Raw genomic sequence first — 23599 nt, forward strand, 5'->3', positions numbered from 1 at the left:
GAAATATTCCTTGGAGCTGTCCACTCCAAGGTACAGACAAACATTTCCTCCCCTCACAGCTCTTCTAAACCTATAAGTAAGTCTCAAAGTTTGTTTCACTGTCTTGTTCACTGGGAATTCATTCCCCACACATTTGTCAGTTTTCCTGTCCCAGCTGACCTCTCCCTTTCACAAGCAGCCCTGCTCAAGCATTTGAGTGCCAGTAAGAGTGAAGGCACAACAGAAGGTGGTAACAGCCAATTAACAAGGTTTCAGTTTCTGAGCTCTCTAAGTTGTGAGCAGGACTATATATAGAATTTTAGGCTAAGAGCAGCATATCTGCCTTCAAATACAATGATATCTTACCACCAGTCACCCACTGAACACTGCGAGGTATTGCAAAAACCAGGACAGGGTTTTAATTAGCTACTTATCCTATAATAAATATTCAGTGAGATTTTCACAGTTGGATTATCTATTTTTAAAATGAGAATTAAGAGCATTTTAAAAGCAGCTCTCTCAAATGACTTGCAGAATTTTAACACATCTATGATTAATTTCCCAACAAATTTTGTTTTACCACCTGCCTACAATATTTGCAAACCCAGAATAAAATCTGGAGGTGACCAACAAAACTATATTGTAAAACATCAAATCACCATCAGCCTAATCCAGGCTGTGTGCTGATACCAAAAGGTCTTGTGCTCATATCAAAGGTCTTGTCCTTCTCTGCACCACACCTCAATCTATGCAGCTGTGGGCAAGTCATTCAAGCTTTCTGAGAGGGACAAAAGAAAATGTTTGGGTTTTTTTTTTTTCAGAGCAGATGGATGCCCATCTATTCTTTAAATTGCTGATCTGACTCTGTGGCTGAACAGTCAACTTAATTTGATATATGAAAATTAAGCCTGCGGTCAGGCTGTTGAGAGAGCAAAGCTATTCATGTCAGTAGGTGGCTGCAGTTTCACCAGGTCAGGTGTAATGTCAGACAGCATCCTAAGGACCAGCAGGATCAAATTCTGCTCTAACTTGTACCTGGTATGATCACATCCCTCAAGATGCTCCATAGGGATGAATCCTTGTGGATTAAAATGATGATACAAAGCAGACATTGAGTGCTATCTACCACCTACACAAATTTTAGTGAGGGAAAATGCTAAATGCTGCAAGCAGTGAGGAACAACCCCATGCACCAGTGCAACAAGGGGTTAATCAGCTGGAAAGCATAAGATGATGTGGGGTCCCAGTGAGTCACCAGTGTGTCCCCACAGCAACTGAACAGCCACAGCATGGGAGGCATTAGTGCAGCCAGCAGGTACAGGGATGTGACCTTCCCTCTGTTCATCATTTAGGACACTGGGCAGTGATACAGGATGTGAATCTTCCCTCTGTTCATCATTTAAGAGACTGCAGCAGGCACCATTTTGGGCTCCTCAGGACAAGATTTACTGGAGGGACATGAGGGAAGGTGGTCAGGTCCAGAGTGCAGCACAGGACACATGGGCAGGCAGGGGCTGCAGCAGATGTACCTGCTCAGGGGAGATTGTGTTACTGTCTAAAACTACCTGATGGCATGCACACAAAATTGCATCCATGCTCTTCTCAGAGGTAAAGAGTGAAAGGACAAGAGGGAGCAGAAATAAGCTGGAACATGGGAAATGCCAACTCAATATAAGGAAAAAAATTTACCATGAGCTTGTTGAATGCTGGAACACACTGTTCAGAGAGTCTGTTGGAAATTTTTTAAAGAAATGCCATCAGCTGTCTACTCAAACTGGACTTGCTTTGAGCCAGGGGCTGGACCACCAAAAATCCCTTCCATCCTACATTATTCTAGGGCTATAGGGATGTTCCATATAGAGCCAAAGAATCCCAGAATAACTAAGGTTGCAACAGACCTTCAAGATCATCAAGTCCAATCTTTGTGACCAAACTCCACCATGCTCATGTCATCACATGTCTACTGATTTCATGAAGACTGCCAAAGACGGTGATACCATCACTTCCCTGGGCACCCTGCTCCAATGCTCAACCCCCTTTTCAAAGAAGAACCTTGTCCTGATATTCTATCTGAACCTCCTCTGGCACCATATAAAGACATCTCCCTTTGTCCTATTTGTCCTGGTTTCCTGGGAGAAGTAACCCACCCTCAGCTCACTACAACCTCCTTTCAGGCAGCTGTAGAGAGCCTTCTCTGAGCCTCCTTTTCTCCAGATAAACAACTCCAGTACCCTCAGCTGCTCCTCACAGGACTTGCACTCCAGACCCTTCCTCCAAAGAGCAGGAGACCTAAACCTGAAGAGCAGCACACCACCATCCCTTTGTTCAGGAAGAATCACTTATTGATAGATACATTTGGTTTAGAATCAAAATGCCAAGAACACTCAGGCTGATTTCAAAATCGTGGGCTCAACACCTTGTAGGTTTCTACAATACCTAGAAGTGTTCAGTGGGTGACTGGTGGTGAGATGAAGACCACTTCATGAGATGCCTTAAGAAGCATCAGGTACTGCTTAAGTGGAAACCAAACCCTTTCCAAATTCAGCAGCATTAAAATTTGAACAAATAAACTGGTTTAGCACATTCAAAAAGTCTGTAATGACTGTTATGTTTAAGAAGAAACTGAATTTGAACTTTAAATTTTCAGTATTATCCTAACTTCTTAAGACATACATAAACAAAAGATGTCAGTTCTTTCTAGAAGTAGCAGTGCTATATACGTAGGATTACATATATGTTCTTTCTAGAAGTAGCAGTGCTATATATGTAGGATTACATATATGTTCTTTCTAGAAGTAGCAGTGCTATATATGTAGGATCTTCTGCTGAAAAAAAGAAAAGAATTTAAGCTTTCTGATTTTTTTATATTCAACTGCCTGGCCAAAGTGAATTACCTTCTTGAAGACAGTAAAAATACAAATGGGTTGGAAGAGGTTTTATATCTGGATTTGGCAGGCAACCCCTTCTGCCTCTTGCCCCTTCACATACTATTCACCTCTACATGGCACATATTCAGCTTTTGTCAAGATGCTGTTTTAAAAGAAACTTCCTGATCTCAGAAAGACTTAAATATAAAAATTCTGTAAAGCAAACACAAACCTGTTTCCTTATTAATACAGAATGTATGTGCTATATCCCCTGCCCAGGGGTCAAGTTGTCCTCTCTTTATCATTTACATGCCACAATTTTTTTCCAACTTTTAAGTACATGAGTACTGAAACTAAAAGGGTAACTATTACATACACTCCTCCAACTGGGTGGATAAACACCAACCCCCCAACCAGGCTAATTACAATAATACCCATAAAAATCAAATCCCTGGTTTTTTGTATTCAGTGAACACGCAGCACACAAGTAACAGAAATCGTACTCTAGGTGCCACATTAGACAGACCATATATCTTAATATATTCTTACTAAATCTATAGGAATTGTTAACACACTAAGACATCTCCTGAAAATTCCATTTTTAAAGCATTATTACAGGTATGACAACCCATTTATTTCTGAAATACTCAATGTCCTGCCCTTTCCCATCCTACATAAGAGCCAAACTGTCCTGACTACAACAGCCATGCAAGAAGTATGTGCACAATTTTAATAAAATTAAGCTTCTATTGCTACAGCCAGCCTCAATTTTCTCCTCTTTCTATTTCACTTTTACAAACACATGAAGCTTTTGAAGGAAATGTCTTTGGCAGCCCTCTGGAGGACACAGCTCCTTCCAGTTAAAGAAGCTATAAGAAGATTGCTCAGCCACTTCCTGGGAATACAGAGTAAGCATTTAATCTGCAAGTTTTCAATTTATGTTGTTATTCTTCCACTCATTCCTAGTTTTAGGCATTATCATCACAAAACACCACAGCAGAAAAAAGGTTTCACTAGACTATGAACAGCACTGGAAGAAGAAAGGATTAAGTTTTTAACCTTTATTCCAGCAGAGCAAACATGCATTGAAACTTGATTTTTTTTAAGAGCCACTTGGTTAACACAAGATAGAGAGAAACAAATAGGATGGCACAACATATTGTACTTCTACCAGTTTTTCTCTGAGTACTAATTAATTTATTTTTTTTTTTACTTTAGCTTGTGGCAGCCCTGGGCAGTAGCATCTGACTCTCAAGAAATGCCCAGGGATGAGCTGGATTCCTGACACTCCAGCTTTTTCACAGAGCAGGGCAGCAGGTTACAAATGCAGTGCAGAGGGTACAAGGACCACAGCTCCCTGTGACACTGAGCCATGTGGCATCCAACAGTAGTAATACCAGGAGACAACTGAGCTTGGATTGCTGACTCTTCCACACTGCTCCTGCTGGCTAGGTTTTCCCACTGCTGCTACCATACACTTCCCACATGTTTCTATTCAAACCTTATCTTCTCTGAAAATAAGGGGGAAAAAGGACTTGCTACTGGCACTGGTTTACTATGCAATGTAGAATCAGTTCAGAAGTGTTACTTCAGCAGCTACAGAAATAGGGGCTGCAGAAGTGTTCATTTAAAAGAATTTTAATGATCCTGCAGCATTCTGGAGAAGTGTGTCATGAGTGCAAAATGCCTTCTGCTGCCAGTGTTTTCATGCTGAGGATGGTAAGAGCCTGGCTTGGTTTCCATGAGAGTGGGAACAGCCCCACTGGCAGGCCGTCACCACTTCTCAAATTCACACCATTCTGGAGGTTAGATTTCTAACACAGCACCCACACTGAAGTCTGGCTGTAAAAGGTAATGCCAAATGCAGTGGCATCATCCAGCAACTACTACTGACAGCGTGCCTTGGTGCAGTATCTCAGGTTTTCACTCATCTGTAAAAAATGAGGGCACAAATGGCTCTCCTGACTCTCCCCACCAAGGAAAATACTAAGGTAGAGAGCTTTACACCATTACACCATTCCCCCCCCCCCCCTATTTTATCATTACTGTTTCTTAAAAAACAAACAAGTTCTTTCTTTTGGCTTAAACAACATGTCTTTACAGCCTACCAACCTTATTTTTACTGAGAACATCACTCAAAATAAATGCTGATGATGTTTAGATAGGACACCCTTTCCCATAAAAAACACAGGTTATGTCTGGCTTGCAATGACAGGGATAATTGAAGCTGATTTAAAGCATACAAACACATGACAGGATTCTTCTGCTGCTCTGCACCACAAATCAGTGTTACAACCCCCCTGGGAGACACTAATTGAATCCTGCTAGTCAGCAGGGCATTTGCTGGCTCTGAGGAAGACAATATGAATTTGTGTGTTCTTCCAAGAAAAGCAACAGAAGCAGATCTGGGTCTCAACTGAACGACTAGAAACAGCAAAAATAGCATTACATACAACTATTTAGTTATACAGAATGTTAGGGAACATCTCTGATTTTATTTTTTGCATGATGTATTATTGTATCAGGAACTTCATTTTTAAAAGCTTTACCACATCTTCATCACACATTGTATTTGCAGCATAAATAATTTCACAGTGCTGCAATTTAACTCATCTGAATTGTTAGGTACTTAAAAATAAATATTTTAGTCACAAGGAAAATTATTCCAAATTTCCAGGGAGACACAATAAACTGTATCATCAAGCTCTAAACTATGATTGACTAAATAAAGCAGGAGTTGGTATTTCCAATGGCCTGAAACCCAAGGTGGGTAGCTTCTAAGTACAGTAATACATTGTTAAATACATTTCCGCTAAGCTCTTGTGGTGTGACTGAGGATACAAGCATGTGTAGCCAGAAAAATGGCATCAACCAGTTTTTTTTGTTTCTCTTAACTGAAGGAGTACCTCACTTTACAGAAGGTACAAGTGCTGAGAATAAAGGTACCAAAAATTAGTTCTGCTCATCTCTAGAAGAGATGTAATACTGCCAGGCTGCAGGCCAATAGCATGTGCAGCCAGCAGTTAATTAATGAGATATACTTGAAGTCCTTTTCCTTTACTATTAAAAGAAAAAATAAAATATGAAAATAATTTTAGGATTTTTGTTATCTTTACTCTCCACATTTGTTTTAAGTATCCAAAAGGAAAAATTGCCTATTAAACAGATCAGAACTTAGACAGAATTTAATCTAATAAAGGCTTGTCCAACTCAGAGTCTCCCCTCAGCTATTATTATTATTTGTGCAATTGCTTTATTTAATTGAGATTCTGTCAGGAGCCACAGCTGCTCTGGGGTTTGGGGTCCTGCTCCTGCATCAGCACAGGAGGATTTCTGAGCCCCATGGGCAGGGCAGGCTGGGCTGGCAGACAGCCACAGTGGCATGGCCATGCTGGTTTGGGACTGCACAGTCACCTGCACACAGAGCACCTGAGCTGTGCTGCACCAGTGCCTTGCTGGGCCCTGAAACCCTGCCAGGGTGGGGCTGCTTTTCTTGTACTCCTCAAAGCTCAGGGTTAGCCAGAGAAACTGTGGCAGCACTTTCATTTATTCCAAACTGCTAAAAAGTGTGTTTTCTGAAGGTTTAGTGCACTTTGAGCTTCTTCATGAAGTCCTCAATAGATGTGTTTGTGCAATTTCTACAATAGAGGATTAGGATGCAGGTCAAAATGACATCAGTCCCTCGTATTGCTGAGTTTGTGACCCATGTGGGAAATGATCCCACTAATCTACACTGGGCTTTAGTAGTAGCCTGCTGAGGATTCAGCCACTGGCACTGAAATTCTTTGTACCTTCAGGCCAACAAATGACAAAGCAGCAGACACCAGAGAAATTAGGCAAGACTTGGTGCAAAACGTCATACAACAAACACAGTGGAAGTTTCTAAAGCACTTTGAAAACATCACACATATGATAACATAAAAAAGAAAAACACATTTGGAAAAAAGGGAGCCACTCAAAATTACAGATCTTTTTTTTCTTTTTAATTCTGCAATTTTTTAAGGTGTGAGTGAAAGAAAACCTTGTCTCTAGGCTATAGGTTTGAATGCCTGGCATTCAGGGCATTCTGGCATCAGAAACACAACTTCATGTAGAAAACCTACCTGCAGACAGCACACACAAAGCAGTCTGGGTGATAGGTTTTGCCCAGTGCTGAGACCACTTCTCCCTCAATGAATTCATCACAACTGAAGCAGCGTGTGCCATAGAGTCTCTGGTAGTCCAAAGTACAGATGTAGTCTCCCTGTCTCACAAAAAATCCTCCTTGAGCCAGGTCACATCCACAAGCTGCAGAAAGAGAAAAGGCAGACTCAGAAGGCAAGAAACAAATGTTCTAAAATTAGGCTGACTTTTTGCCTGTGATCTGAATGGTTCATAGTGGAGTACTTAGGCACTGCAGTGTATAGGCTTATGGTCACAGAGCAGATGTGCATCTGAAAGACACTACTCTTACAGTAAATTACATCTGTCATGTATTTTGGACACTAATAGCCTGGACTTAATGTAAAAACCTCAGTGAGCAGCTGTGAGTACAAAGTTAAAGTCTGTAGGAGTTGAGTTCAGGGTTACCATATACAACATCTAACACATGTAACAGGTTAAAAGAAATGCATAAAGGGTACAAATCTTTAAAATCTAAAGCACCAGTGTCACAAAGAAACATCTCTGACAGATTACAGGTGTTTGATATTTTCTCCTTGATGCAAAAGGATTAACTAGTGCTGTCTCTAAACATGGGGGCTGATGCTCATGGCAACTGCTCCAAGTTTTCACGAGTTAAATCAGTATAAAGCACCTCTCATGTTTACCTGATGAACACCACTCATTGTCTATGAACTGGAGGCATCTCCAGGTTCATCTGCTCCTGGCAAAAGTAAGGTTTTAATTCTAAATGTCAATTTTTATTTTTTTAAACTAAACCTGTAGGAAAGGGTTAAAGTTGATTAACCAAAGGCTTGTGAGACTGCTCAGGAGTTTTCTTCCTTGCACCAGGGAGCTAGCTGGAGTTCTGAGAAAGTATAAGATGGGAAAGGAGAGATACAATGGTCTGGTGAAGTCACACAGAAAGAGCAGACATGTAGAACATAACCACCATCCACATTGGCCAGAATCTTTGAAAACAGACTTGTCTTGATTTAAAAGAGAACTGGACTTCAAAGTGGTGATTCTGCTGCTGTGTTGACTACTCCTTTACAGCAAGTCACAGCACCACACTTGTTACTACACACTTCTGCTCCTGGGGATGTTCATGTGGGAATGTGTTCCCATCAGCAAATGGTGTTTACAGTCAAACCACGCTGAACCACAGCAGTGCCACTACTCACATACAGCCCACAGAAAAGGAGTGGGAATGTTGCTTATTAAATTTGGGTTGCATGTACTAAACATCGCAGAGCTGCTCAGTGCCTTGGTCTCAAAATAGCAGAAGTATGCATGCTTGTAAAATTCCAGACTCAGATTTACACTTGGGTACCTGAGAGCCCACAGGCACTTTGGTTTCTAAATGTAAAGCCTGGCAACTCACACCCAAAGCTGTTTGCAGTGTCAGAATCAGTCATCTTGCTCCTAAACTACAAGAAAAATAGTCCAACAGAGATGCCCAAGGCACAAAGCAACACATAGACAACAGAAACCCCAAGCAAGCAGAGGAGATCTAGATCATTCATACAAAATTACACCCAACCACCCTCCCTCTTCTATAGTCTTTGTTAGCTGTAGTACAGGAGGCCTGGGCTCAAGGCTCTCCTTGAACCCTCTGAGGGCTCATCCCTGTGTGGGATTTCAGTGCTCATCATTCTCCCTGGAGATGGCCCTGACTGCTAGGAGTCAGGAAACAACAATCATGCTAGAGCTGTATTAGTGTATGGTCAAGAACTGAACAGCTATGGGTTCTAATCTTTCCTATAATTCAAAATAATTCCAATAATTCCAATTATTATTATTGCATGTGTCATGGACAACATGGATTAGATTATTTATATTTGAATATAAATTCAAATATTTATTTGTTCATGTTCTCTATCTCACAGGCTTCACACATTTGCTTTAGCATTTCTCTTTCTCATCGTGCTCTCATTTTTAGGAAGGATAGCCTTTTTGAACAGACTTTCCAAAAATCTGGCACAACTTGCTGGATATCATGAGTTTCTTTCAGCCTATGTATTTCAGCTACCGACTGGTGTCACAGAAGCAGAGCTCAGGTATGGACTCAGGATGATGCTGAGCTGATACTGATGCCCCAGAGCAGCTCCAAATTGCATCATACAGTGTTTGAACTTGTAAAATGGATCATTAAAGAAAAAAATAAAAGGACATAACTGCATTTCAGAAAAGAGGAGAGAGGGGTTATGTCCCTAAATATGTTTCTTTATGCTGGTTGTGGCACTCCTGACTGCAGTGCACCTGGACAAAGGCAACAAGAGCCACTTGGAGTCACTGGTTAACACATTCTGCTGTGCACCATCACAGAGGGACCTGCAGCTGGGCTTCCATCACCAGAGGAAGATCACTTGATAGCATAGCCACAAACTATTTGCCGCTGCACTTTTGTCCCTGTTCACCTGCTAAAATGAGAGATAAACACAAGCAAATCTCTATTTAGAGGCCAAATGGAAGCCAGGCAGGCTCTCACTGCAGCTAAGAGAGGCCTGGTGCAAGGCTTGGGGCACATGGGGTCAGCAACAGTTTGGCATTTGGGGGCACTCTGTGTCACCCTGAGGGTATTGGCCTCTCTTTGCTGCCACTAAAGCAGACTGCACTAATGCACTTAATCCTGGCTTCTCAGGAAACCCTGCAGTGAAACTGCCCTCCTAAAGGGAGGCAGAAAAACAAGTTATTGGGACTTGAAAATAAAAGTGAGCTCAGCATCCTCTCACCAGGTCCCTTCTGCACTGCCATCACTTCAGCCTCCTCCTATACAAAGAGTGGCTGAATGAGCATCCCCACCAGCTCTGCTCTACAGGCCACACCTTGAGTCACAAACCCTTGCCTGCTCCTTCACTCTCTGAACCATCTGATCCAGTTTAACTTGACATTCAGCTGACCAGAGAAAAACATAAGGATTCCAGTTAAATACTGGCTTGAACATTAAAACAGTCATGGTTTGAAGCTGAGCAGAGCAACTCTGAAAAGAGACCCACTGGCCTTCCCTCAGGTGAGATGCTGTGCCCCTTGCTGGCTACTTGTGTGGACAGAGACACTGCCCACCTGAGATGATGCTGCAGAGACAAGAAACTGGGAAGAGAAAGCTGGAGGAAGTCTAGGGAGAATATCTGAAGGCAGCTACCAGATCTTACTCTCCTAGGACAGGAAATTAGCATTGTGTCACATCCACTCCCACCTAGCATTTGTCTTCCAAAAGGAGTATCTGGAGGAAGGGTTATTTTTAACCCAGAAACAGTTTTCAACAGATTCTGGAGTTCATCTTGGTGATGAGAGAAAAGCACTGAAAACAGTAATTATATTAATGAAGAGACTAACACAGAGTAACTCATCTTCTTGTCTCAGTATTACCTTGCATACAAGGCAAAGAAAACTGCCTTTTCCTAAGCAGTTATAACCTTTAGGAGGACTTTTAAAGTAGTGACTAAGTGTTTGTCTCTTATTCTTATGATATTTAGGAGCAAGTCAGTACCTGGATGTGCTATGGTACTTGAGAGGGATAATATCTACACCATTTTTAGGGATAGTATCTCAGGGTGGCATTTCTTACAGCTGGATAATTCCACTTTTCAAGACAGTTCGCAGTTACCTGACGTCAAATACTTCATGTATAGATGTGAGAGGTTCCCCTACTGGTTTAGAAACTGACTACTTTTTTCCCTAGCACGGCATCTGCAACAGCACCTGAAGAACTGGAATTTATGCAGTGTATAATGGTAATGATTTTAAGGCTAAAATAGGTGCAATTTAGACAGGATATATGGAAGACTTTTTTTTAAGTGAGACTGGTGAGACACTGGAACAGGTTGTCCAGAGAGATGGTAGATGGTCCATCTCTGGAAACATTTAAAGTCAGGTTGGACAGAGCCCTGAGCAAAGTGATTTGGTTGAAGATATCGCTGCCCATTCCAGGGGAGATGGGACTAGATGACCTTTAAATGTCCCTTTCATTATGCTATGATTTTATAAAAATAAACAGCAGTAAATCAATTAATCAATGCAATTTAAGCAAGTTGCTATTCCCCTACTGTATGCCATCAGTACTCCATTTGCAGTGCACAAATATAAAATTCATCTGTTTTCTGTGCTGGCAAATGAGCCTACTGAAATTAGATTAATTTTTTGGCTGTATGCTGGGCCTAAAAACCAGCTGTGTCCTGAGCTGCTTGGGGGATGCCATGCTCTCTGTGCTGCTGCACATTGCAGCAGGCTGCAGCAGGCACTGCAGGTCTGGCCAGCCCAGCAGAGCTGTTCTGCTGCCAACGTGCCAGACAATCAAGTGGTTTGCTTACATGCAACTGCACATATCAAGTCTATATTTTTCCCTCCCATCTTCTGCCTGACGTAAGTTAAATAAAATTTTTCTCCCTCAGCACCATGGTTTTAGGTCCACTTTAGTATTTTTCCTCCATCCATGAGATGGATGCTGCTGGCTGACCACGATCCCAAGAATGACACGTAGTACACGGCTGATATTACTCTCTTTTGGCAGCTAAATTGTATGTATTCATACATCACCAATGAAGCCTGGGGTCCCATAATCCAAAAGCCCATGATCACGTGTGGAACATTTCTCCTGGCCCCTATGCCTGTGAGAAGGAATCAGAACCACCTGGCAAACTTCCACTGCTACAGCTCTGACTGAAGTTCAAACTGAACTGCAATTAATGTGCAGCAGTCTAAGCTCATTCCAGCAGATGGCTGTGACTCTGATACTCCTCCTTGCATGGTCTGGTGTGCTATGTCCAGATAAGCTTTTCACAAAGCTTTTGGGGAAGTCTTTCCCAGCTCCAAGTTTGCTGGCCATACAAATACTGGCATGGGGATATCATCTCAGTTAATTCACACCTCAACCTTCAGTCTATAGGTGAGCAGCAGTAAGACAGAAGGAACCTTGCAATGGGGTATACAAACCATACAATTCAATCACTCTTCTGTGCACAAATGATCATATCAACTGTCTTTCCAAACACATCTGTGAAATCAAGAACACTCAAGCCTGTCAGTCACTGGCAGTGTATTAGCAATAATATCCAAAATACCATCTATTATCTCAAGGACTTGAATGACACCTCATTTTGTTACTATCCAGGGCAAACAAAAGCAGCATGCAGCCCCAGAAAAGTCCTGGACAGACCTGCTGGTCTCTTCTGCAGCTTCCAACCAGGAAATGCAGGAAGGCAGACAAGTGTGATGGAAGAACACCAGCAACTTTCGGGAGCAGAAAAAGACACAGAGAACTGTGGGGATATATCATATCCTGCAACACTGCACCATGCACATGTAGCACTGATGAAGGTATAGAGGATAGAGAGTACAGCGCCTACACAAGCTCCCTGGCTACACTGGCCATGATGCTCACAAATTAATTTGTGGAGTAAACACTTCAGTGCAGGAAAACCCTTTGAGATTCAGAATACTCTTATGAGATTGACAAAATATTAGAGTATACCAATTAAAATGAAGGAGAGTTTTGGAAGTTTCCTGGGCACAATGTACCTTGAATGCTATAATAAATGGGAACTACGCATTGAATAATGTTTCATTAGAACATATATTTCCATTTTCCTTCTGGAGAGCACAGTTTTCCAGTAGCTCAGAGACAGTGCTGCTGCCCTGTAAAAGCGTAGTCTTAGAGGTGAACAAGGTCCTCACAGCATTAGTTACGTGGCTGTTTCAAACTACCAAAATAATCCCCAGGAAAACTGGAAAAAAAGTCTCATTTATACTAATTTCTTATTTTAAGAACTCAATCTGGTTATTTAAAATTTACAAGTATGCTAAAGAAATTTAAGAAAAAGAGTAATGTGTTTTAACCAATTTTAAACCTAATAACAACTTAAGTGTCTATCATAAAATACTGCTGTCATTAGCCAGACTAATTAAAACAGGTTTTTAAAAACAATGAGACAGTAAAAGCCACAACCCTAAAGAAACCCCATCATGCAAAGCAACAACACCAAATATTTTCAGATTTTCTTTAACAGTGCTTTGGGTGCCAGTTCCAGGTTTGCAAATGAAGTCCCTGCTCTATTCACAGATATGGCAGATGGCCTCGTGTTAATGAGCTGCAGCAAGTGGGAGGTGGAATAACACCACTGTGGCAGTGATGAGTTTTAGGCAACAACTCTCTCTGGGTCTCAATACAGGCATCACATCACCTTAATGCACTGAAATGCCCAGTAGCTACTCCACAGTGCTGCTGTATCCCTGCTGTGTCCTCAAGGGAAAAGGCATCACACAGTCTGCAAGTCCCCTGCAGAAAGGCATCCCTGCACTGAGTTGTTTTTTTCTGCACAGGGAAAACCTTACCCCAAAAGAGAACTTGGGTAATTAAAAAGACTTACAGGCTTTTTTAAATAGTAATAATTCTGTGACATTATCTAATGTGTATTGAAACTATGTATAATGTTCAAAACTTCTTTATATGAATAGTATCTTTACTGCCTGCAAAGCTTACACAGGTTTGAAAATCCTATCCTCTAATGAGCACTTATCTTTCTACTATAACTATAATGGACTGGAAGGATGCAAATAAGGAGTAAATAAATTGCAAAACAGAAGCAACAGAGGTTTGGCCTCCTTTGGTGAGTAGTTAGCTACTTTCTATTGGATGTTATTAAGATATTCCTTTACCAATACTCATAACCATAATTCCTCCCATTTCACCATGCTTTACTAATATTATGTATTTATTAAATTCATGAAAGATACTCTTAAATACACCAGATTCTGGTTGAAATATATATATGCTAGAGTGCTGGTCTGATATGTGTATGGCCAGGATGTGAGGGGCTGCAGAAAGTTCTTAATGAATACAAAGAAAGGTTGTAACAAGAACATGATTATAAAAAAAGGAAAATTATCCATTGCTTTGTGATAGTGCAAGTTAGTTAACTGACGAAAATTTGTTTGTGCTTTAATTGTTGAGTTGTTTTTAGAAAATCAGTAATTAAATATTTTAATGTTCAGCTTTTAAAATCCCAACATAGAACCATTTGCTGATACATTAAATTACTTTTGCACCAGCAAAAGTGATCATTATTATCATCATCACAATTTCAGTGAAATAAAAAATTACAAGCTAAGATGACATTGGTAAGGCACCCCTAAACCTACCACACTCTGCAACCTTGGTGAGCTTTACACTGTAAACAGTGTTTCCTGTTAGACTGAGTTAATATGATCAGGGATTGCAAACTCCTGAAGGACTCAGGAAGTGCTGGACACGTTGCGGGTCCCTACACTAATCCCCAGTGGCCATGGCAGCAGAAATACCAGAAATTGCTACTGCCTGGCAAAATCTGGGACTGGGCAATCTCACAAATGAGCTTCCCGTAAGTGACTCCCATTTTGAAACGTGAAACCCCATAGCTATGTCCAAATGCGAGTCCCTCAGATTACTCAGTGTAGCTTGGAACTTATTTATATCCTAGCAAATGCATTTGATCTAACAAAGAAATAACTCCTATTGCCAAGTTACTCCACGTTTTTCATATTTTCACTGAATATTTTGTCTTAGCCCTTCTCATTAAGAGGACTTCCCAATAAATGATATAACTCTGGGTTCTGTGGCATGTTCTACTGAGAAAATGGTATAGAAGTGATATATGCAGATCTGGTGTTTTTCACAATTCCCAGGACACTGCAGGGTCACAGCAACACTAATCCCCAGAACCACATACCCCATTCTAAGGTGAAGATGTGATAAATTCTAGCAGATTAATTAAAAAAAAAAAAAACATGAAAAATAATGGGAAGTATTGCTGCAAGTACTAATGAAAATTAACACTTGCAACTGCTAGCTGTGCCAGCAGGGAAGACTGCACGTGCTGTACCCATAACAAGACAGCAATCAGGAGAATTTTGATTAAGGGTAAAACAAGATACATACGAGATACAATGCAGCAGATATAGCACATAGGTCATGTTTTCACTTCTGTGGCTCAGACTGGAAATTTATTTCCTTTCATGGGGACAAACCAGGAAAGGACACAGATGTGAGTTATAGTTCTTCTCACATATGTACAAAGAACACTCTTTAGCAAGATGGTTCTCCTGTTTAAATTGGTCACTGCAACTCTGAAAATATTAGGATACTATCAAAATACCCCAAATTAAATACAAATAAAACAGGGTAATTTCTATCCTTATCAATGACCTAAGAGGCTACCCAAGATAATATAATTACAGCACCTGCATCTTCCTATCTACAATTCTATGCTAACCTGTCTCTCTCCTGGGTATACTCAAGCACAGCTATAAGCAAGCTCCAAGTTAATATTTGTCTAATACCATCCACTTCATTAAATACAGTTCTGACCTGACAGACACCCTCAGAGTATTTTATATTCAACACTTTTTTTTCAGTTTGACAGTCTAAGTCATAAATATTTTATTGCAGTGCTTTTAATTACAGTCCTTGACACTTTTATTACAGTGGTAACAAACAAAAAAGAATTAGCAAACATGGGAACCAAAGCCCACGAAGCTTTGCCTTACTATATCAAAGATATCAGTTTCATTATAACAGTACTTCTATAAAACCTGATTAAAATGGGATATATTTTAAATTAAAAATTAAGTAAAAATTTGAAGTGAGGTAAGATGGCAAGTTCCCTACAGAATTTTATTAGCAGATTAGATTATTTCCTGCAGCTGAGCAGGAAATAACACATTTTAATAGATAGGAGTACAAACCTTATTTATAATGTCTGTTTACCTCCCTAGGTCCTATTATACTTTGCTACTGAGCAAAACCAGCAGATGCTCCCAATACTGCTGTTAAATTTTTTAATCTGGATGTGTCTCTTAGTCTTGAATAATAAAGGAGTTGTTCGCCTTTTAAAAACTTGGAATTGTTTAGAATCATTATCTGGGGAATATAAGAAGAACTCCATGGGAATTAGTGACTTTATACTAACCTTCCTTGGTTATGTAATTTAATTTGAATACAAAAGGCATCTATATAGTTGCTGTTACCATTCTGAAATTCACAAGGTTGCCCAGAAGAGTTGTGGCTGCCCCACCCCTGGAAGTGCCCAAGGCTGGATGGGGCTTTGAGCATCCTGGTTGAGTTGAAGGTGTCCTTCCTCATGGCAGGGGAGTTGGAATGAGGTGATCTTTAAGGTTCTTTCCAACCCAAACCATTCTATGAATAATCAGACAGCAGTATGGCAATACACAAAACTACCTTTCTAACCTAAAAAAAAAAAAAAGGGAAGAAATACAGAATTCAATGTGTTTGACCCTCTGAAACCTCATAATTTATCCAAAACTATCAAAGAATTAGTTTCAAATTTCACACATATTCAAAAAGGTGTAACTTTTTCCAGTGTAAGATCATCTGTCACTGATGAGGTCATTCAAACAGACCTCAAATACCCCTAGACACCACACCATGGTCATTTGTCATTTGTATCAATTTGCATTTTCCACCACTGTACATCCATAAATTCTGTGAGAGGGATCAAAATTTCCTGCAGCTTTATAAATATTACATGTTTTCTGATGCAGGGTACAAGATGGTTTAACACAGAGGCAGTCAACCAAGCAGGCAGGCATCTTAGCAGGGCAGTGCAGCCAGCCCACACATGGGATTATCTGTCCTGGACAGTCCTGCATGCTGCACACACACCTCGTTCCACGCGCTATCTTTGGTGCATGAGACGAGACAGGACAAACTGCATTGCTGAGTGGCATTGAAATAAATCCACCACAGGGAGAAATCAACAAAAAGATAAATATATTCCCAGAATCATCACCCTGCCCATGAACAGCAGAGGTCTTGGCATAAAACTCTCCTCCAAGGCTGAAAGCAGATTGACTGATCAGAACTGAACACCATCTTTTTGCTAAATCCTAACATGTGAACTGTATTCCTTCATCCATTAATTTAAAAATCAAAGTCACATTTGCCTAACCTGCTTTTCCTCCTTTTATGTAGCTAGAGAAATGTATATTCAGTGTTCTGCTTGTTCCAAAGCTCTTCTCACCCAACAATATGGCAAATCCATATTACAAAGCAACTTATGCTTCTTAAGTAACAAATAAAGCCCAGAAAGAAAACAAAAACAAATACCAGAAGAATGCCAGAAAAATTGATGGAAACCCTTGAAAGGTGATAAAAGAAATTAAGACATATAAATCATGAGAGAAAACCCTCAAAGCAATCATGTGGGAAAACTAAGTAAAATGATTAGTAAGGAGTCCAAGAGCCTTGACACCTAGCAGCAGTTTTAGCACACCTCTGACACTCCTGTGCCAGCCGAGAGACTGACAGGTGGCTGACAGATGCTACCCACCTACCTTGTTAACATTGTGATTTTTTTCCTCATTTTATCCAAGATCTGCCAGAAGCAGAACAAACTCCTTCTTATCTCTTACAGACAGATAGGGGCAATGCAATTCTACAGTGCATTCATCATCTTCCTCTGCATGGGGGTGGGAAAAAGTCCCCTGCACTGCCTAAATTTGGGATCAGTGAAGCGGTTCAGTGACCACATGCTGCATTTGTTGGTGACCTGGCATCATCTAATGCAGATGGCATATAAAACCAAAAAGTTGGATGTACAATTCTGTCTTACTCCCTCTGAAGAATTTGTCTCTTCTCATAGAAAATCTATTAAAAATAAAGAGGGCTTGGACTTCATAAACATAATAATATAGAGTAAATACCAGAATGTTACTGGTTCATGTAGGAAACAAGACTCTTGAATAACAGATCAGCTGCTCTTTTCCTGAGATAGGTCTGAAAAACTGATCTAATAGTCAAATTTGCCATGAGAACAGCTGGCTTTAAAAGAACTTAAAAGATGAATGTATGGGCTGTGGTGTGCTTTAAATACTAATCTCTTTGGAATAGATGACCAAAATATTTTTGCTGTTTAGGAAAATGCAGTATGCTTATTTTGCTTGTGGTGCAGTTTTGCAAAGAACACAATTATTGAGCTGAACATTTAGTCCTGTCTGCCTAAATCATTAAAGATTGCCTCAGTTTTTAATAGTATGTACTCAATCCCATGGGATTTTAAAAAATATCAGTATAGCTAACAGATAGTGACAGTTTTCTTTCTATTATTTCCTCTAAAGAGGAGTAGGAATAGTTACAGTAACACATCTAGAACCAGAGACATGCTCATGTTTCTAGACTGGGCTACAAGGTTTAATAAATGTCATTTATTAAAAGCACTGGTAAATAATGGAGTAAGCAGGTTGTTTAGTAAACACCAGTTAACATTTATGTACCTGTACATTTAAAACAAATTAGATCTTTGCAGCTTCCAGATAGGTTCTTAAACAAGCAAGTATCTACAGAAAGAGTGTTGTATCAGATAATTCCCTTTTCCTGGGACCATCCTTCTGCTATTCATGTGACAATATTAGACCACCAGGCACCAACCTGGAGCAAGCCAAGTCATTCCCCCCAAAAAAAGGAAAAGCACAGAGGGTCACACTGGAATTTAAAGATCACAGTCCAGCACAAGAGAACCTGGACAGATGTGGCCATGGTGTGCCCTACAGCAAACATTAGAGAGCTGGGAGAGAGGAAACCTCTGAGTTTCTTTGCAAATGTTCATCCTCTCCTAGTCCTGCACTGTTCTCCCAAAGTGCTCTTCTTCCTGACATCCCAAATCTACAGTAAACTCCAATATGGATAAAAACAAGTTTATATCCATTGAAAACATTCTCCAGTTTTGGGACCTAGGTTACTTATTATCTTACAATAAGGAGTCAGGGATTTCACAGTAAATCTTTTCAGGCATGGACTGGATTGTAAAATATGCTTGAGAAGTTTGCAGGGTCATTAAGCCACACACCATTGCTAATGCCCTACTCATGGAAGCAGCAGTCACACTTACCTTTGCAAACAAAGCATTTAATATGGAAATATTTGTTCTGAACTCTCAAAACTTCTCCTTTGCATGGTTTTCCACAGGTGTTGCAGAGAATTGCAGTACTGGATGGCTTCTCCAGCTGGCTATGTACAGCCTGTGGTTGTGAAACTGCAGGAGAAAACAAAAAGCAGAGCATTTTAAAGGCCATAGATGCATCTTCTGTAAGATCTACAAGCAATGACAATTAACACCTAGGACAAATCAGCTCAAGCAGAGTAAAATTTTGACTTCTGGGATTGGCCAGCACAGGAGAAAAGATCTGCCAAAAGGAGTTGAGCCAAGCCAACCCTGTTATTTCATAACTTTGAAAGCTTTTGACTGGACACACTTCAAACATAAATCAGAATTCCCTTTAGAAGAAAGAATCCACATGATCAAGTCTTGAGAGCCTCTGCCTGAATTTCAAAAAATGCTTTGTCATATTTTCTCTTCAAGAAATCAAATAATAGAGATAAAAGCTATAGTTTTTATTCAAAATATCTTCAATGGGACTTGGTAACTCTTACACTATGAGATACTGATCTTTAAAGTTCATAGTAAATGCCTTTTTGTTACTGATTTTAAAGCAGAAATACAGCTCTGTAGAGCTGTAGAGCTTCTAAACATTGACATCCCTGTAAATAGCAGGCATATCTGACCACTAACCAAAGTTTTCTGTCATTTTGTAAGGAAACCACAATTTCAAGAGGTTAGGTTAATCTAGGTTAGTGAAAATTAAGTGAATTAAAAATTTGCTGCCATCTTGTGATGTAAATTAGAAATTGCATTTATTGTTCTGTTGATAACATGAGATAAGTAGAAATCTCAATGTGTTATGTGGAACAGGTGAGATATGACCTTATTCTTGAAGTCCTGCTGCAGCACTTGCATCAATATTTTATCAGTGTAGTTAGGAGTCAAGAGAGGAAACATCAAGGCAGTTAATTATACAGGAGCTGCACCGTAACTCAACACATCTGGCTTTTTCCCTGGGTGAAGAACTAATAACAGGAAAGCATATAAAACATTTCAAGTAAATGACATACTTAATGACATTTTCCTCTGTAATCTGGCATGCTTACTCAAAGGCTGAATTGCTTATTTCAAAGCGATTTTGTTTATATTTTAGCTACAAAATAAACTCACCAACCAACCACTCAAGATGGAGCAATGTCTCATATGCCAATAGGCTTAAGCAGAAAAGGCCTTTCCACATCCACTGAGTTGAAGGAGTCAGTATTTCAGTAAGATGATAAGCTTCCCTCCCACACACATTTCCAGGGGGCTTGCTGCAAGTTTTACCCAAAACAGCACTTTCTACTCCTGCAACTAAAGTGGTTTGGGTTTGTTGTTTTACCCAGAAGATACATGGGCTTGAGCTTCTCATGACATTATTCACCACCCACTAGCATTTTGCCTTGTCTGCTAAAATTACACATTCTGTGATGGTCAAAAAGTCCTGCTCAAGGCATTGTGAACTTTGGAGCAATTACTGAAGGCCTGGTTATAATTAAGGATATCTCCAATAAAAACAATATAAGCATGACAGGCAACTGGAAGTTTACAGAAAGGCAGATGCTCAAACTTACACAGAGCATGAAGTACAGATCGTTCAGGCTACTATGAGGGTCTGATTTATTCCTCAAATAAAAAGAGAGGAAACTCTGAACTTTGCAATACTTTACTTTTGACACAAGAATCTCTCTGTACTGTAACCTGCCCAAAACAAACGACCCACCCTGAAAAAGAATCAACCCTGTAAGAAACCAAAACAAAATATTTTCCTGAGTTAGTTACTAGAATAGCAGCTAAAAGCGCAACTGTAAATAAAGGTTTGCTCTCTCCAGATTTGCTAACAAGTATCAAATTTGTAGCATACATTTCATTAAAGACTTAAAAGGAGCCAGAATATTCGGACCTAAACAGTCGCATTTGAAATATAAAATTCTGATTGGAACAATTAAACAACTGACTTTTCCTCTCACTCAACTATTGCCCTGTTCCAGCCTTTCAGAGCAGCATCCCTCCAGAGGCGTCTGTGCCCGGCCAGCACAGAGAGCTGCCAGCTCACGCTGTGCTGAGTCCCACAGGGCAGAGAAACCCGGCTCAGGAATTCCAGGCTCAGGAATTCCAGCCCAGGGCAGAGCAGGGCCAGGAGGAACCAGAGCCCTGCCCCCCAAACACCCCCTTCCCTAAAGTGGCAGCAGCCTCCCATTTCCAGAGAAAACACTGCTTTTCTATTTGCTTTCCTGCCCCTGGGAGGCCAATGCTGCACTTTTTGCAAAGCGGAATAACACTGAAAACTGTTGCAAAGTTGAGGTTTTTTTGGTTTCTGGCAATGGTTGCAAGCTGAAAATGTGACAGAAATCAGAAAAAATTGTTTCCCATGATCTATTTGGTGCTCAGTATCCAGAGCTACAGGGCAGGACTTCACACATTTCCTTCCCTTTGTGTTTCTAAATTAAGGTTTGGAATTAAAGACTCTGTAACTCAGCTATAAAAGAAATTTTAAAAGGAACATATTTAGGTTTGGGTTTTTTTTAAAAATTCTTCTTTGAAATTTCTTCTGGAATTTTTCTATTAATTTTGAAGCAACACAAAGCATATTTAAAATATACACTGCAGACAAAGAAGTAATTATTTTTCTTTTCTGTCAGTTCAGAACTGAGCTACTAAGTACTTCACACAAAACCCCAGTGGGAATACAGTGCCTCTGAGATCATTACAAAGAGGTCCTTCTGCAGACAGTTTGAAACACTTACTCTTCCATCTAGCAGAACAAAATAATATAATTAATCAAATATTAGTTTGTATTTTAAGACATTGACACATAATATGGTTTAGGTTGAAATTTCAACTGCTGACAATTCTGAGAAACTAATTCTATTAGGGAACTTCACATTTTAACGTACATTTCAAACCATATTTAAGGAGATAAGTTTACATGGCAATTTTCAGCACTCTACCTTTATGTCTTTATGTATCAAAATCAGCCTTCGAAGCAGAAGAAACAATCAACATATTTAATAAGTGAAATAATTACTGATGGAATGTAATGATCTGAGACTACTCATCGGATCATAACTAACTAAAGAGTTCATTAAAAATTAAATACTTCCATTTTACCCCAATTTGTAGAAATTTCCTTCTTAACTTTATGCTACTTTTTCTAAACCAAAATACAACTGAATACCTGATTCCTCTAAATTTGCCTTTCCCCCAGACTACATACTGCTCCAGCAGAGGTGTCCTCATTAATCCTTAAACCCTAAAAGGATCTGACTGCACTCACTTTTTGACAAGGACAAAAACTGGCAAGGAATGAACAATTCCCACAGTTTCCACAGGACTTCTTTGTGCAAGACTTGTCTGCTGGGGACATTACTGCCAATATTCTTGCCAACTGTCCAGTGCTCACACATCTCTGATGTCAAGACTCAGACTGTCTCCACCAGGCTATACAGCAGATAATTCTGCTTAGCTCTGGACCAAGTGGGGCACATTAACCAGCAACAGTTTGCTGAAGAATTGTCAGATAAGATAAACTCCTCAGGCTCACTTCTATACTGCTTATTCTAGAGGTGCACTTGCTGCATGTACCATGGGGAAGGAGGGACAGTGGCATTGCTTATTATTAAAGCTGCATTACACACCTTATGGCTGCTGTAAAGTGGTGCTTTCAGTGTGCTTATAACTTTTAGAGATTCACAGAATATCCTGAGTTGGAAGGGACTGACAGGGATCACCAAGTACAACTCTTGGCCCTACACAGGACCATCCCTAAGAATCACAATATTTGCCTGAGAGCATTGCCAAACTTTACCCATTCACATGAACATTACTCACATTTGATGATCTCAAACTCATTTCTTCAGGGAAAATTTCAGACAAAATGTTTAACCTTTTTATAAAGGTGAAAAAAGGTTAGTATACAATACATTGGTTTTCAACATGAAAAAGAAAGCAGAGCACCTTGCTTTTGGAAGTATTTGGATCAAAGGCTGCAGCCTGACCTTGGTGAACACTGTGACAGGTACACCGGATCCAAAATCCACAGTTTGTGGTAAAAATCCATCCCTTTGACTAAGCCCAGCTCCTGTGTCATTGCCAGATTAAGCAGGATTTAACAGCTCTGGGGACTGGGTTAAGGTGCCAGAGATAAGGAAAAGATTTAGGTGGGACAGGAACACTTTGGAAGCAGAGCAAGAGAAGCTGATGGTGGTGACAGAAGGGAGAGGATCCACAAGTCCCTGGTCATGCTCTGCTCAGGAGCCTGGGATAGAAAACGTCACCTCCTCTCTGCTGTGAGCAAACAGCCCAGGGAAACCAAACTCGTGGCAAAAGCGCCAGTCTAGGATTGGTCTGTGCAGAAGGCAACAAACACGTTTGCCATCAGGCTCTCCAACAGCTAAATGAGAAACCTTCATGGCAGATTACAGACCTGACGAAGAAACATGTCCAGAAACTGCAGAATTAGACACAGCCCTAATGCTTTTTCCAGTTTGTTGTGTTTTGTTTCAACTCTGCACAGGAGCCCGCAGAAGCCATTCCTGAGTTTGGAAATCAAGTAGTGAAAATTAAGAAGTGTCATGCTTAAGAATGTACATTTAATCTGGAGTCAAACCTCAACTTTAAAGTTTAATAATACAGACATCCACTTTCTTTGTTTACTATACAGACATAGTTAAGGCTACATAACTCATTTGTGTCACATTA

The 23599-nt window shown here is 40.2% G+C and overlaps 1 protein-coding gene across 8 annotated transcripts in view; it reads right to left on the minus strand.

Moving 5' to 3' along the window:
- Window positions 1-23599, minus strand: part of ABLIM2 (actin binding LIM protein family member 2) — a 130482-nt gene that overhangs the window by 75227 nt on the left and 31656 nt on the right. For all 8 annotated transcript variants that reach the window (XM_059469946.1, XM_059469944.1, XM_059469940.1 and 5 more), the window contains exons 2-3: window positions 18869-19012; window positions 6950-7133 (exon numbers count right to left, since the gene is read on the minus strand). In XM_059469946.1, coding sequence (XP_059325929.1) covers window positions 6950-7133; window positions 18869-19012 — 328 coding nt within the window. The remainder of the gene's footprint in view (window positions 1-6949; window positions 7134-18868; window positions 19013-23599) is intronic.

This window comes from Ammospiza nelsoni, chromosome 4 (genome assembly GCF_027579445.1).
Source record: "Ammospiza nelsoni isolate bAmmNel1 chromosome 4, bAmmNel1.pri, whole genome shotgun sequence".
Classification (NCBI taxonomy): domain Eukaryota; kingdom Metazoa; phylum Chordata; class Aves; order Passeriformes; family Passerellidae; genus Ammospiza; species Ammospiza nelsoni.